The following is a 17,478-nucleotide window of genomic DNA, read 5'->3' on the forward strand; positions in this document are numbered from 1 at the left end:
TGAGAAAATACAAAACACATATTTTTTAAAGAGTCGTTTGGGAGCCAAAAGAGAGCTGAGCAGAACGATCCGGCTCACTGAAAAGAGCCGGAATGCCCATCAGTAATGTGGACTGTTTCCCCAACAACCTGACTCGGCTGCTCTCGGCTCTTTCCGTTCTCATCGGTATTCCGAAACTGTACGCGCGCCTCATAAAGAGAGAGAGAGAGAGAGAGAGACAGACAGACACAGAGAGAGAGACAGAGATCCGCAGAGCTGGAGCGATCTTCCCACGACCGAACCGCTACAGGACCTGAGACCAGTGCATTAGACACGCAACCCCCTGCTGTGGGTTCCCTCCGCTGTCCGGTAACCAGGCCGCCATGCTGACCGTCTGATTAGCCGTCGGTGTGCCTGTCTGGAGGAACTGACCGTTATTCGGTGTACTGGGCCGTTATTCAGTGGATGTATGTCGACGCCTCTCGGTATGAAATGTCTGAACTAACAACGATGAGGAATCTGCTGCTCGTGTTTCTCCTAACTGTCATCTGCTTGAGACGCGAGGCGCTCTGCGGTTCTCCCAGTGTTCAGATCGGTAGGTACATTCATATATATTACATATTGAAAATAAATTATTCATATAACATATAAATATATATATTGCATTAGACAGTGGTCTATGTTGTCTCCGTGTACTGACACGTAGTGTGGTTATTAGCCTGCCTAACACTGGAGCGGTGGTTTCATCTGCATTACACTGCATCTGAGATGGCGGGAGGGAGAAACGGGGGAGGAGGGAGAGACAAGGGGGAGAAGGAGAGGGAAAGAGAGGAGAGCAAGAGGGAGATAATGAGGAAGGAGAGAGAGAAGGGGAATTAAGGAGAGAGTGAGTGATGGGGTATATATAAGCTATTGAGAAGGCAGAAGGGTTCCAGGCCTGGTCTTTAAAACAGATTTAAATATGCTATTATTAATGATCAGGTCTGCTTCCTGCTGCATTATCATGGACGACAGAACTGGGTATCATACCAGGCCTTGATTAGGATTTTTATTGGTATTATTATGATTATTATTATACAGTAACAGCAGTCAGGGATTCAAGGCCTGTTCCAGACAACCTCACAGTGACTTATCATAGACTGATAGTTAAATAGGTCTGTTTCAGTTCAATATGGCAGTTTTAGTTCAATATATCTATTTCAATTAAATGTGTCTGTTCAGTTAAATGTGGATGCCGTTTCAGTTCATTATGAATGGCAGTTTCAGTTCATTATGAATGGCAGTTTCAGTTCATTATGCATGGCTGTTTCAGTTCATTATGAATGGCAGTTTCAGTTCATTATGCATGGCAGTTTCAGTTCATTATGTTCATTATGAATGGCAGTTTCAGTTCATTATGAATGGCAGTTTCAGTTCATTATGTTCATTATGAATGGCAGTTTCAGTTCATTATGCATGGCAGTTTCAGTTCATTATGAATGGCAGTTTCAGTTCATTATGCATGGCAGTTTCAGTTCATTATGAATGGCAGTTTCAGTGCATTATGCATGGCAGTTTCAGTTCATTATGCATGGCAGTTTCAGTTCATTATGAATGGCAGTTTCAGTTCATTATGAATGGCAGTTTCAGTTCATTATGCATGGCAGTTTCAGTTCATTATGAATGGCTGTTTCAGTTCATTATGGCTGTTTCAGTTCAATATGGCAGTTTCAGTTCAATATGGCTGTTTCAGTTCAATATGGCTGTTTCAGTTCAATATGGCTGTTTCAGTTAGATATGGATATCTGTTTCAGTTCAATTGTCACAAGTTTAGAGAGGTGTAGGCAGGAGGCAGTCGCAGGTTTAGAGAGGTGTAGCCAGGAGGCAGTTGCAGGTTTAGAGAGGCGTAGCCAGGAGGCAGTCGCAGGTTTAGAGAGGTGTAGGCAGGAGGCAGTCGCAGGTTTAGAGAGGTGTAGGCAGGAGGCAGTCGCAGGTTTAGAGAGGTGTAGCCAGGAGGCAGTCGCAGGTTTAGAGAGGTGTAGGCAGGAGGCAGTCACAGGTTTAGAACTACTGAATTTATTAAAGCAGCATTTCTAAAAGTGGGATGAAACCCAAAGTGATAAATAATAAAGTCCTCAGGAATAGTAGGAGAGATTCCTCTCAGGAAAACAAGCAACATGGACAATGACCGACAAAGACAAACGACAGAGGGAGTATATATACAGTGATAAAGTGAGGATTGAAACCAGGTGCGTGTAATGATGACGAGACCGGGGTTGATGAAGGGCGTTTTCCATCAGCAGGTTCGGCAGCAGCTTTTTTACATTTAATTTTTAATTTAACCTTTTATTTAACTAGGAAAGTCAGTTAAGAACAAATTCTTATTTACAATGATGGCATAACCGGGACGACACTGGGCCAATTGTGCACCGGCCTATGGGACTACCAATCACAGCCGGTTGTGATACAGCCCGGCGACGCCGAACGCCTGAGCTGGACAGGAGGGGGAGCCAAAGCGAAGGCTGGTGTGTCAGTACCCCATCCTGAGGCGCTGCCCCGGCAGCAGGGCGCCGGTGACATTCGGGACGACCCCGGAGACACGTGCAGGTCGGTCGGGACCACGCCTCCCGAATGAGAGAACGGTCCAGGATGTCCCGCGCCGGAACCCAGCACCTCTCTTCGGGACCCTACCCCTCTCAGTCGACCAGGTACTGGAGAGACATGACACCGTGAGTCCAACAGGCTGCGGACGGAGTACGCCGGGGCATGTGTTCTCCCTTCCATGTTCTGTGTCTCCAGGACAACGCATCAACCTTGACATTCTTAGATTCTTAGAGGGTAAAGTCAAACCTGGCGAGTAATAGGGCCCTCCTGGCCTGACGTGGGTTCAGCCTCTTTGCTGCTTGAATATACTCTAGGTTCCCGTGGTCCATCCAAACAATGAATGGGTGTTGTGCACCCTCCAGCCAGTGCCGCCATATCTTGACGGCCAGCAACTCACGATCCCCCACATCGTAATTCCGCCCCGCAAGAGACAGCTTCCGTGAGTAGAAGGCGCATGGATGGAGTTTAGGCGTTGATCCAGTGGAACCAGGCAGTAGGTCGATAGTGCAGTCCGATGGGCAATGAGGGAGCAGGAATGTGGCATGAGTCTTCAAAAAATCCACTTGTAGGTCCCAGTACTCTTCCGGGATAGGTCCGGACTTTCCACAGAGGTGGCACAGATAGACACAGAGAGACACCTCCCATGACACTCCTGCAACCAACCCAACAACCTCTCTGTCCACAATATTCTGGGGTTATGCAACTGTAACCAGGGGAAACCTAAAACTGCGGGGTGTGCAGGAGAGTCTAAGATGAGGAAAGTGATGCTTTCATGGTGGTTGTGAGCAACTGTGATGGAAATGGGAATCATGGTCTGGCACACCAGTCCAGTACCTAGGGGACAGTTGTCTAGGGCATGGACTGGGATAGGGGGTTGTAAAGGGACTAGAGGAATGCATAATGATAAGGCCACTGACTGGTCTAGGAAATTGACTGCAGAACCTGAGTCTACTAGTCCAGGAAGGTGACAGGAAGGAGGACGGGCTGGGTGGACAGAGAGGAGCAAGGCACGGCCATGCCTACCTGGGAAGGTGCAGGAGTGCTCCTCGGCCTGTCGCTTCCTCGCCTGTTTCTCCTTCTGGAACAGGTATTCCAGGGGTGGTCCGACTCATCGCAGTATGAGCAGAGACCCTGTTGACGGCGGTGTTGACGTTCTTCGGGGACAAGGTGCGCCGTGCCCACCTCCATGGGCTCAGTCTCGCTGGAGGTTCCTGGAAGAGACCCGAACCCCAGGGATAGGCGACGACGGGCACGTAGGAGATTATCCAGGCGGATGGCCATGGCGGTGAGCTGGTCCAGCATGAGGTCCAGCTCGGTCTGGACATCCATCAGTAGCCAGCTGCGGAAAAGCGTCAACAAGGTCCGGTCAGAGTGTACTCAGGCGCTTTCCTGGACCCTTGGCGTAGACGGAGGAGATGCTCACCTCACTCTCGGCCCTCTGTAAGATGGTCGAAAACAGCACGGAAGAGTTGGGTGAAGTTCTCATAGGACTGCACTTCTGGACCGTCCCTCTCCCAGACGGCGTGCTCCCACTCCAGAGCCCGGACTGTCAGCACCGAGATCACCAATGCCAGGTCACACAGCAGAAGAAACCCCATACAGTGAGCTTGGGTGCCGTCAAACCACTCGGGGAGGGGCAGGTGGACGTTGCTGATCGGACTGGGTGATGTAGATGGTGTTGGGGTGGCTGGAACGACCTTGCAGAGCTGGGAAGGTGGTGGTGTAGCCTGTAGCTGGTGTACGGTCTGGAGCAACTCGTCCATGGCAGTCCCTAGGTGCTCCAGGCATGAGACGTGGTGTAGGAGCTTCTCTCCTATAGTGGAGAGGTTGGGATGTCCTGCTGCTTCCTGTTCTCTTGGGTCGGTCATTCTGTCACAAGTGTAGAGAGGAGTAGGCAGGAGGCAGTCACAGGTTTAGAGTGGAGTAGGCAGGTGGCAGTCACAGGTTTAGAGAGGAGTAGGCAGGAGGCAGCCACAGGTTTAGAGAGGAGTAGGCAGGAGGCAGTCACAGGTTTAGAGAGGAGTAGGCAGGAGGCAGTCACAGGTTTAAGGAGGAATAGGCAGGAGGCAGTCACAGGTTTAGAGAGGAGTATGCAGGAGGCAGTCACAGGTTTAAGGAGGAGTAGGCAGGAGGCAGTCACAGGTTTAGAGAGGAGTATGCAGGAGGCAGTCACAGGTTTAGAGAGGAGTAGGCAGGAGGCAGTCACAGGTTTAGAGAGGAGTATGCAGGAGGCAGTCGCAGGTTTAGAGAGGAGTAGGCAGGAGGCAGTCACAGGTTTAAGGAGGAGTAGGCAGGAGGCAGTCGCAGGTTTAGAGAGGAGTAGGCAGGAGGCAGTCACAGGTTTAGAGAGGAGCAGGCAGGAGGCAGTCACAGGTTTAGAGAGGAGTAGGCAGGAGGCAGTCACAGGTTTAGAGAGGAGTAGGCAGGAGGCGGTCACAGGTTTAGAGAGGAGACAAATGACAGAGGGAGTATATAAACAGTGATAAAGTGAGGATTGGAACCAGGTGCGTGTAATGATGACGAGACAATTCCTGGGTTGATGAAGGGAGTTTTCCATCAGCAGGTTCAGCAGCAGCTAGAAGGCAGGCGACGCCGAACACCTGAACTGGACAGGAGGGGGAGCCAAAGCGAAGGTGGTGTGACGTCAATATGGAAGGCTGTTTCAGTTCAATATGGCTGTTTCAGTTCAATATGGCTGTTTCAGTTCAATATGGCTGTTTGAGTTAGGTATGGAAGGCAGTTTCAGTTCAATATGGATGTTTCAGTTCAATATGGCTGTTTGAGTTAGGTATGGAAGGCTGTTTCAGTTCAATATGGATGTTTCAGTTCAATATGGCTGTTTGAGTTAGGTATGGAAGGCTGTTTCAGTTCAATATGGATGTTTCAGTTCAATATGGCTGTTTGAGTTAGGTATGGAAGGCTGTTTCAGTTCAATATGGCTGTTTCAGTTCAATATGGCTGTTTCAGTTCAATATGGCTGTTTCAGTTCAATATGGCTGTTTGAGTTAGGTATGGAACGCTGTTTCAGTTTAATATCAATGGCAGTTTCAGTTCAATATGGCTGTTTCTGTTCAATATGGCAGTTTGAGTTAGATAAAGAAGGTTGTTTCAGTTCAATATGAATGGCAGTTTCAGTTCATTATGAATGGCAGTTTCAGTTCATTATGAATGGCAGTTTCAGTTCATTATGAATGGCAGTTTCAGTTCATTATGAATGGCAGTTTCAGTTCATTATGCATGGCAGTTTCAGTTCATTATGAATGGCAGTTTCAGTTCATTATGAATGGCAGTTTCAGTTCATTATGCATGGCAGTTTCAGTTCATTATGCATGGAAGTTTCAGTTCATTATGCATGGCAGTTTCAGTTCATTATGCATGGCAGTTTCAGTTCATTATGCATGGAAGTTTCAGTTCATTATGCATGGCAGTTTCAGTTCATTATGCATGGAAGTTTCAGTTCATTATGCATGGCAGTTTCAGTTCATTATGCATGGCAGTTTCAGTTCATTATGCATGACAGTTTCAGTTCATTATGCATGGCAGTTTCAGTTCATTATGCATGGTAGTTTCAGTTCATTATGAATGGCAGTTTCAGTTCATTATGCATGGCAGTTTCAGTTCATTATGCATGGCAGTTTCAGTTCATTATGCATGGAAGTTTCAGTTCATTATGAATGGCAGTTTCAGTTCATTATGCATGGAAGTTTCAGTTCATTATGCATGGCAGTTTCAGTTCATTATGCATGACTGTTTCAGTTCATTATGCATGGAAGTTTCAGTTCATTATGAATGGCAGTTTCAGTTCATTATGCATGGCAGTTTGGTTCATTTTCAGTTCATTATGCATGGCAGTTTCAGTTCATTATGCATGGCAGTTTCAGTTCATTATGCATGGAAGTTTCAGTTCATTATGCATGGAAGTTTCAGTTCATTATGAATGGCAGTTTCAGTTCATGAATGGTGTTTCAGTTCAATTGGTTGTTTCAGTTCATTATGCATGGCAGTTTCAGTTCATTATGCATGGAAGTTTCAGTTCATTATGAATGGCAGTTTCAGTTCATTTTATGGCAGTTTCAGTTTCAGTTTCAGTTCATTATGAATGGCAGTTTCAGTTCAATATGGCTGTTTCAGTTCAATATGGTTGTTTCAGTTAGATATGGATAGCTGTTTCAGTTCAATATGGCTGTTTCAGTTCAATATGGCTGTTTCAGTTCAATATGGCTGTTTCAGTTCAATATGGCTGTTTGAGTTGGATATGGAAGGCAGTTTCAGTTCAATATGGATGTTTCAGTTCAATATGGCTGTTTGAGTTAGGTATGGAAGGCTGTTTCAGTTCAATATGGCTGTTTCAGTTCAATATGGCTGTTTCAGTTCAATATGGCTGTTTGAGTTAGGTATGGAAGGCTGTCTCAGTTTAATATCAATGGCAGTTTCAGTTCAATATGGCTGTTTCTGTTCAATGTGGCAGTTTGAGTTAGATAAAGAAGGTTGTTTCAGTTCAATATGAATGGCAGTTTCAGTTCAATATGGCTATTTGATTTAGATATGAATGGCAGTTTCAGTTCAATATGGCTGTTTGAGTTAGATATGATGGCTGTTTTGGTTCAATAAGGCTGTTTCAGTTCAATATGGATGGCTGGTTCAGTTCAATATGGCGGTTTGAGATAGATATGGAAGGTTGTTTCAGTTCAATATGGCTGTTTGAGTTATATGGATGGCTGTTTCAATTCAATATGAATGGCAGTTGCAGTTCAATATGGCTGTTTAAGTTCAATATGGCTGTTTGAGTTAGATATGGAAGTCTGTTTCAGTTCAATATGGCAGTTTCAGTTCAATATGGCTGTTTCAGGTCAATATGGCTATTCGAGTTGGATATGGGAGGCTGTTTTAGTTCAGGTTCAATAAGGATGGCTGATTCAGTTCAATGTGGCTGTTTCAGTTAGATATGGGTGGCTGTTTCAGTTCAATATGGTTGTTTCAGTTCAATATGGCTGTTTCAGTTCAATATGGCTATTTGAGTTGGATATGGGAGGCTGTTTTAGTTCAGGTTCAATATGGTTGTTTCAGTTCAATAAGGATGGCTGTTTCAGTTCAATATGGATGGCTGTTTCAGTTCAATATGGACGGCTGTTTCAGTTCAATAAGGATGGCTGTTTCAGTTCAATATGGATGGCTGTTTCAGTTCAATATGGACGGCTGTTTCAGTTCAATATGGCTTTAAGATAGATATGGAAGGCTGTTTCAGTTCAATATGGATGGCTGTTTCAGTTCAATATGGATGGCTGTTTCAGTTCAATATGGCTGTTTCAGTTCAATAAGGATGGCTGTTTCAGTTCAATATGGACGGCTGTTTCAGTTCAATATGGACAGCTGTTTCAGTTCAATATGGAAGGCTGTTTAAGTTCAATATGGAAGGCTGTTTCAGTTCAATATGGATGGCTGTTTCAGTTCGATATGGACGGCTGTTTCAGTTCAATATGGAAGGCTGTTTCAGTTCAATATGGACGGCTGTTTCAGTTCAATAAGGACGGCTGTTTCAGTTCAATATGGATGGCTGTTTCAGTTCAATATGTCTGTTTCAGTTCAATATGGAAGGCTGTTTCAGTTCAATATGGATGGGTGTGTAGCTATGTAGACATTCAACCAGATAATCATACTCCCTGGTTGCATCTCCAGCCATCACCATGTCCTGAGACTGAGACAGGTGATGGATAGGGATGTGTTTACATTGCACCATTTACAACCCATTTCCATGATCTCCAGCACCACCCCAATATCAACATACTGGATTTGAAAACACTTTCTATGTTTTGCAGAACAAACAGTTAGAAGATAAATGTTCCCAATGACATCATCTGAAAACAGTTGTTACTTCATCTGGTGGGTTTCATCATGTGATTTAAACTCTGAGCAGGCAACGTTGACTTTACATTGGATGGTTTACATATGGCTGTTTCAGTTCAATATGGCTGTTTCAGTTCAATATGGCTGTTTCAGTTCAATATGGCTGTTTCAGTTCATAATATATCAATATAATAGTTAATAATGGCTGTTTCAATAATGGCTGTTTAATCAATATGGTTGTTTCAGTTCAATAGACGCTGTTTATCAATAAGGCTGTTACAGTCAATATGGTGTGCATACATTCTCAGTTCGTATGGGTGTCAGTTCAATATGGATGGGTGGGATCGAACCCACTACCCTGTTGCGTTACAAGCGCCATGCTCTACCAACTGAGCTACACAGGACCCAATATGGCTGTTTCAGCACCACCCCAACATCAACATACTGGATGTGAAAACACTTTCTATGTTTTGCAGAACAAACATCTGGTGGGTTTGTGGTTTGAACTCTGAGCGAGCACAGCGTTCATGGCTGTTTCAGTTCAATATGGTTGTTTCAGTTCAATATGGCTGTTTCAGTTCAATATGATTGTTTCAGTTCAATATGGCTGTTTCAGTTCAATATGGCTGTTTCAGTTCAATATGGCTGGTTCAATATGGATTGTTTCAGTTCAATAAGGATGGCTGTTTCAGTTCAATATGTTGTTTCAGTTTTCAGTTCAATATGGCTGTTTCAGTTCAATATGGCTGTTTCAGTTCAATATGGCTGTTTCAGTTCAATATGGTTGTTTCAGTTCAATATGGCTGTTTCAGTTCAATATGGATGGCTGTTTCAGTTCAATATGGCTGGTTCTGTTTCAGTTCAATATGGATGGCTGTTTCAGTTCAATATGGATGGCTGTTTCAGTTCAATATGGACGGCTGTTTCAGTTCAATGTGGCTGTTTCAGTTCAATATGTCTGTTTCAGTTCAATATGGCTGTTTCAGTTCAATATGGCTTTTTCAGTTCAATATGGCTGTTTCAGTTCAATATGGCTGTTTCAGTTCAATATGGATGGTCATGGAAATATGTAGATGTTGATGCAGCTGAATCAGTGTGTTTCTAAAGAATCAGAGTGTTTCTAAACATTCTCTCTGTTTAATACAGACAGAATGAGAGTGTTTCTAAACATTCTTCTGTTTAATACAGACAGAATCAGAGTGTTTCTAAACATTCTCTCAGACAGAATCAGAGTGTTTCTAAACATTCTCTCTGTTTAATACAGACAGAATCAGTGTTTCTAAACATTCTCTCTGTTTAATACAGACAGAATCAGTGTTTCTAAACATTCTCTCTGTTTAATACAGACAGAATCAGTGTTTCTAAACATTTTCTGTTTAATACAGACAGAATCAGACATTCTCTCTGTTTAATACAGACAGAATCAGAGTGTTTCTAAACATTCTCCCAGAGAACTGCCAGACAGAATCAGTAAACATTTCTTAACTGCCAGACCGGCTAGATATCCAGCTAAACATTTGAACCAGAGAACTGCCAGACAGGCTAGATATCCAGCTAAACATTCTCCCAGAGAACTGCCAGACTAGCTAGATATCCAGCTAAACATTCTCCCAGAGAACTGCCAGACCGGCTAGATATCCAGCTAAACATTTTCCCAGAGAACTGCCAGACTAGCTAGATATCCAGCTAAACATTCTCCCAGAGAACTGCCAGACTAGCTAGATATCCAGCTAAACATTCTCCCAGAGAACTGCCAGACTAGCTAGATAACCAGCTAAACATTCTCATTCTTCTGTGTGTGTGTGTGTGTGTGTGTGTGTGTGTGTGTGTGTGTGTGTGTGTGTGTGTGTGTGTGTGTGTGTGTGTGTGTGTGTGTGTGTGTGTGTGTGTGTGTGTGTGTGTGTGTGTGTGTGTGTGTGTGTGTGTGTGTGTAGGAGGGCTGTTCCCACGCGGTGCTGATCAGGAATATAGTGCGTTCCGGATTGGAATGGTCCAGTATGGAACCCAGGACTTCCGCCTCACTCCTCACATAGACAACCTGGAGGTTGCCAACAGCTTCGCTGTCACCAACTGCTGTGAGTAACACACACACACAGACACACACAGACACAGATGGGCAGGGGAGTGAAGGGGTGGAGGGATGAGGGTACCCTGCATGATGCTTGGGGCAGTCCGCTGCCTGTTTGTAGGACGGTTGGTCAGAAGAGAGAGCAGGTCCAGCCTCTCCTGGGGGAAAGTGAGTGCTATTGCCATCAAGTAGGCTGGGGTTTTGTGGACTGAGTTGGTGGATGGATGTCCATCAGTGGAGGCTCCTCAGAGGAGGAAGGGGAGGACCATCCTACTCAGTGAATTTCAGAAAAATACAAATAGTGAAACATTAAAAAGGTTATATTTTTTTAGATAAAACTATACTAAATATATTAATATTTCACCAAATAATTGATTAGAACACACTGTTTTGCAATGAAGGTCTACAGTAGCCTCACCAGTACTCTGTAGGGTAGCACCATGGTGTAGCCGGAGGACAGCTAGTGTCTGTCCTCCTCTGGGTACATTGAATTCAATACAAAACCTAAGAGGCTCATGGTTTTCACTCACTTCCATAGACTTACACAGTAATTATGACAACTTCCAGAGGACGTCCTCCAACCTATCAGAGCTCTTGCACCATGAACTGACATGTGTTCCACCCAATCAAAGGATCAGAGAATGAATCTAGTACTGAAAGCATCTCTCTAGCAAAGAGAGAGAAAGACAATAGTTAAACAGTTTTTTACACATTCATTTCTTCCTAAATTCCTAAAGGTAGATATATTTTGTAGTATATACAGTTTGAAGGGTTTTCTTCCACTGGACTAGAAACAGAGACAGAGGAGAGCTAGATATATTTTGTAGTATATACAGTTTGTAAGGGTTTTCTTCCACTGGACTAGAAGCTAGAGAGACAGAGGAGAGCTAGATATATTTTGTAGTATATACAGTTTGTAAGGGTTTTCTTCCACTGGACTAGAAGCTAGAGAGACAGAGGAGAGCTAGATATATTTTATACAGTTGAAGTCGGAAGTTTACATACTGTCATGCCTTAGTTATCTTTGTTTTCTTTATTATTTTGGTTCGGTCAGGGTGTGACACACACACCTTTGCCAAATACATTTAAACTCAGTTTTTCACAATTCCTGATATTTAATCCTAGTAAAATCCCCTGTCTTAGGTCAGTTAGGATCACCACTTTATTTTAAGAATGTGAAATGTCAGAATAATAGTAGAGAGAATGATTTATTTCGGCTTTTATTTCTTTCATCACATTCCCAGTGGGTCAGAAGTTTACATAACCTCAATTAGGATAAAATGTTTTGGGTATCCTTCCACAAGCTTCCCACAATAAGTGGGAATTTCGGCCCATTCCTCCTGACAGAGCTGGTGTAACTGAGTCAGGTTTGTAGGCCTCCTTGCCCGCACACGCAGTTCTGCCCACAAATTTTCTGTAGGGTTGAAGTCAGGGCTTTCTGATGGCCACCCCAATTCCTTGACTTTGTTGTCCTTAAGCCATTTTGCTTCGAAAGTATGCTTGGGGTCATTGTCCATTTGGAAGAACCATTTGCGACCAAGCTTTAACTTCCTGACTGATGTCTTGAGATGTTGCTTCAATATATCCACATCATTTTCCACCCTCATGATGCCATCTATTTTGGGAAGTGCACCAGTCACTCCTGCAGCAAAGCACCCCCACAACATGATGCTTCACGGTTGGGATGGTGTTCTTCGGCTTGCAAGCCCCCCCTTTCCCCCCTTTTCCTCCAAACATAACGATGGTCATTAAGGCCAAACAGTTAAATTTGTATTTTATCAGACCAGGACATTTCTCCAAAAAGTACGATCTTTGCCCCCATGTGCAGTTGCAAACCATAGTCTGGATTTTTTATGGCGGTTTTGGAGCAGTGGCTTCTTCCTTGCTGAGCGGCCTTTCAGGTTATATCGATATAGGACTTGTTTTACTGTGTATATAGATACTTTTGTACCTTTTTCCTCCAGCATCTTCACAAGGTCCTTTCCTGTTGTTCTGCGATTAATTTGCACTTTTCGCACCAAAGTACATTCATCTGGGACACTGTAAAGTCCATGGAGAATAAGAACACCTCCTCCCAGCTGCCCACTGCACTGAAGATAGGAAACACTGTCACCACTGATAAATCCACCATAATTGACCATTTCAATAAGCATTTTTCTACGGCTGGCCATGCTTTCCACCTGGCTACTCATACCCCGGTCAACAGCACTGTACCCCCCAACAGCAACTCGCCCAAGCCTTCCCCATTTCTCCTTCTCCCAAATCCGTTCAGCTGATGTTCTGAAAGAGCTGCAAAATTTGGACCCCTACAAATCAGCCGGGCTAGACAATCTGGACCCTTTCTTTCTAAAATTATCTGCCGAAATTGTTGCCACCCCTATTACTAGCCTGTTCAACCTCTCTTTCGTGTCGTCTGAGATTCCCAAAGATGGGAAAGCAGCTGCGGTCATCCCCCTCTTCAAAGGGGGGGACACTCTTGACCCAAACTGCTACAGACCTATATCTATCCTACCATGCCTTTCTAAGGTCTTCGAAAGACAAGTCAACAAACAGATTACCGTGTACTTATATCTGTGTTCTCTGTTTGTCTGTTGCCAGTTCTTCTTGTTTTTCAAGTCAACCAGCATTTTGTCTCTTGTTTTTTCCAAGTCTCTCTTTTTCTCGCCCTCCTGGTTTTGACACTTGTCTGTCCTGACCACCTGCCTGACCACTCTGCATGCCCCTGACACTGTACCATTGCCTCTACTCTGGATTATCGATCCCTGCCTGCCTTGACATGTCGTTTGCCTGCTGTAATAAACTTTGTTACTTCAACACAGTCTGCATTTGGGTTTTACCTGGAAACCTGAGAGCAACAAGTAACCAGCATATATGAGAACTCCTTCAAGACTGCTGGAAAAGCATTCCAGGTGAAACTGTTGAGAGAATGCGAAGAGTGTACAAAGCTGTCATCAAGGCAAAGGGTGGCTACTTTGAAGAATCTCAAATATAAAATATATTTAGATTTGTTTAAAACTTTTTGGTTACCAGATGATTCCATATGTGTTATTTCATAGTTTTGATGTCGTCAATATTATTCTACAACGTAGAAAATAGTACAAAAATAAAAGCGGAAAAACCCTTGAATGAGTAGGTACAAAAATAAAGAAAAACCCTTGAATGTGTCTTTTGACTGGTACTGTATATACTGTATATACTGTATACTGTATATATATATTTTTATGTTTATGTTTCATCTCATTTACTTAGTTACTTAGCTAGCGAATGCAGATAGCTAGTTTAGCCTACTCAAACACCCGGTTCAAACTGAGAGTGTTGCTATGTTAGCTAGCTGACTATGGCTATTGTTAGAATTGCATCAATTCTAATCTGGTATCAGGATAAATATGACAATGAGTCACCTATTGTATACTATGTATTTTTTATCAGCTAAGCAATACAGTGCCTTGCGAAAGTATTCGGCCCCCTTGAACTTTGCGACCTTTTGCCACATTTCAGGCTTCAAACATAAAGATATAAAACTGTATTATTTTGTGAAGAATCAACAACAAGTGGGACACAATCATGAAGTGGAACGACATTTATTGGATATTTCAAACTTTTTTAACAAATCAAAAACTGAAAAATTGTGTCCCCGCCTCTTGGCGCTTCTGTTGATAGATGTAACTGTTGCTGTGAAGAACATCCATGCTCTCATGCTCCATACCGTTATCTCGCACCTGGCTCCTGTTGCTCCTGTGCTCTACTCTGCTCTACTGTAATATACTCTGCTCTGCTCTGTAATCTGCTCTACTCTGCTCTAGTCTGCTCTGTGCTCTACTCTGCTCTTGTCTGCTCTGTGCTCTACTCTACTCTACTCTGCTCTGTGCTCTACTCTGCTTTACTCTGCTCTGTGCTCTACTCTGCTCTACTCTGCTCTGTGCTCTACTCTGCTTTAGTCTGCTCTGTGCTCTACTCTGCTCTACTCTGCTCTGTGCTCTACTCTGCTCTAGTCTGCTCTGTGCTCTACTCTGCTCTACTCTGCTCTGTGCTCTACTCTGCTCTAGTCTGCTCTGTGCTCTACTCTGCTCTACTCTGCTCTGTGCTCTACTCTGCTCTGCTCTCTGTGCTCTACTCTGCCTCTGTGCTCTACTCTACTCTACTCTGCTCTGTGCTCTGCTCTCTGCTCTACTCTGCTCTGCTCTGCTCTGTGCTCTACTCTGCTCTGTGCTCTACTCTACTCTGCTCTGTGCTCTACTGCTCTCTCTTCTCTACTCTCTGCTCTCTGCTCTACTCTACTCTGCTCTGCTCTACTCTGCTCTGCTCTACTCTGCTCTACTCTGCTCTGCTCTGCTCTGTGCTCTACTCTGCTCTACTCTGCTCTGTGCTCTACTCTGCTCTGTGCTCTACTCTGCTCTACTCTGCTCTACTACAGTGCTCTACTCTGCTCTACTCTGTCTGACTGATGCTCTACTACAGTGTTGTAATGAAGACCAGGCCATGTCTGACTGATGCTCTACTACAGTGTTGTAATGGAGACCAGGCCATGTCTGACCTGATGCTCTACTACAGTGTTGTAATGGAGACCAGGCCATGTCTGATTGATGCTCTCTACAGTGTTGTAATGGAGACCAGGCCATGTCTCTGATGCTCTACTACAGTGTTGTAATGGAGACCAGGCCATGTCTGACTGATGCTCTACTACAGTGTTGTAATGGAGACCAGGCCATGTCTGACTGATGCTCTACTACAGTGTTGTAATGGAGACCAGGCCATGTCTGATTGATGCTCTACTACAGTGTTGTAATGGAGACCAGGCCATGTCTGACTGATGCTCTACTACAGTGTTGTAATGGAGACCAGGCCATGTCTGACTGATGCTCTACTACAGTGTTGTAATGGAGACCAGGCCATGTCTGACTGATGCTCTACTACAGTGTTGTAATGGAGACCAGGCCATGTCTGACTGATGCTCTACTACAGTGTTGTAATGGAGACCAGACCATGTCTGACTGATGCTCTACTACAGTGTTGTAATGGAGACCAGGCCATGTCTGACTGATGCTCTACTACAGTGTTGTAATGGAGACCAGGCCATGTCTGACTGATGCTCTACTACAGTGTTGTAATGGAGACCAGACCATGTCTGACTGATGCTCTACTACAGTGTTGTAATGGAGACCAGGCCATGTCTGACTGATGCTCTACTACAGTGTTGTAATGGAGACCAGGCCATGTCTGACTGATGCTCTACTACAGTGTTGTAATGGAGACCAGGCCATGTCTGACTGATGCTCTACTACAGTGTTGTAATGGAGACCAGGCCATGTCTGACTGATGCTCTACTACAGTGTTGTAATGGAGAAAAGGAGAAGGCCGATGGAACAGCGGTTAGAACAGCTGACTGAGCCTAACCCCCCCCCTCTCATATACACACACACAAACTAAAGCAGAGCCCTGTTTTCAGCCAATGCCTGCCTCTCTCTGCCTGCCTCTCGGCCAAGGAGCCTTAGTTAAAACTGGGACACAGCGAGACACACAGAGCCAGCCAACCCCCCCCACACACACACACACAGTAAGGTGTAGTCCCTCAGTAATGCAACCATGTCGTCTCTCTCTCTCTCTCTCTGCTCAATGGCGTAAAAGCGGTCTGTGTCTCATGACAAAGCAGGAAGGTAACACTGTTTTTCCTTAAGAGAATAAAGGAATCAGGGCGCTGAAGTAGGACAGCTAAATATACTCACACACACACACACACTCTAACAGACACACACACACACTCTCTACACACACACACACACACACACACACACACACACACACACACACACACACACACACACACACACACACACACACACACACACACACACACACACACACACACACACACACACACACACTCTAACAGACACACACACACACACTCTAACAGACACAAACACAGGTGTAGGCGCGCGGGCACACACACACACCCTCAATCACAACCGCTAGTGATAGGGTTAGCATGGTGCTAGTGATAGGGTTAGCATGGTGCTAGTGGTATGGTTAGCATGGTGCTAGTGGTAGGGTTAGCATGGTGCTAATGATAGGGTTAGCATGGTGCTAGTGATATGGTTAGCATGGTGCTAGTGGTAGGGTTAGCATGGTGCTAGTGATATGGTTAGCATGGTGCTAGTGATAGGGTTAGCATGGTGCTAGTGATATGGTTAGCATGGTGCTAGTGATATGGTTAGCATGGTGCTAGTGATAGGGTTAGCATGGTGCTAGTGATATGGTTAGCATGGTGCTAGTGGTAGGGTTAGCATGGTGCTAGTGGTAGGGTTTGCATGGAGCTAGTGATGGGATTAGCATGGTGCTAACCAACCCTCTCTCTCTCCCTCTCCCTCCCCATCTCCTCTCTCTCTCTGCAGTTTGTTCCCAGTTCTCCAGGGGTGTCTATGCCATCTTTGGTTTCTATGACAAGAAGAGTGTGAACACCATCACGTCTTTCTGTGAGACCCTCCACGTGTCCTTCATCACACCGTCCTTCCCTGCTGATGGACTCAATCAGTTTGTCCTTCAGATGAGACCCGACATCAAGGGACCTCTGGTCAGCTTAGTGGAGTATTACAAGTGGGACAAGTTCGCCTACCTCTATGACAGTGACAGGGGTGAGTCTGCTACCATCTATTCATACAGCGCATTCAGAAAGTATTCAGACCCTTTGACTTTTTACACATTTTGTTATGTCACAGGCTTATTATAAAATGGATTAAATGGTTTTTTCTCCCCATCAAACTATACACAATACCCCATAATGACAAAGCAAAAACAGGTTTTTCGAAATGTTTGCAAATGTATTATAAATACCAACTCAAATATCAGATGTACATAACTATTCAGACCGTTTACTCAGTACTTTGTTGAAGACCCTTTGGCCTCGAGTCTCCTTGGGTATGGTGCTATATAAGCTTGGCACAAGCTTACTCCCATTCTTCTCTGCAGATCCTCTCAAGCTCTGTCAGGTTGGATGGCGAGTGTCG

General features: G+C 44.5%; 1 protein-coding gene across 1 annotated transcript; it reads left to right on the plus strand.

Moving 5' to 3' along the window:
- Positions 1-225: 225 nt before the first annotated feature.
- Positions 226-17,106, plus strand: LOC124021174 (glutamate receptor 2-like; the record flags this gene model as incomplete). The annotated part of the gene is made up of 3 exons (XM_046336523.1): positions 226-574; positions 10,341-10,481; positions 16,867-17,106. Coding segments are annotated over exons 1-3 (511 nt in total), but the record flags the coding sequence as incomplete, so codon positions are not given.
- Positions 17,107-17,478: the final 372 nt, after the last annotated feature.

This window comes from Oncorhynchus gorbuscha, unplaced genomic scaffold (genome assembly GCF_021184085.1).
Source record: "Oncorhynchus gorbuscha isolate QuinsamMale2020 ecotype Even-year unplaced genomic scaffold, OgorEven_v1.0 Un_scaffold_1076, whole genome shotgun sequence".
In the NCBI taxonomy this organism is placed as follows: Eukaryota; Metazoa; Chordata; class Actinopteri; order Salmoniformes; family Salmonidae; genus Oncorhynchus; species Oncorhynchus gorbuscha.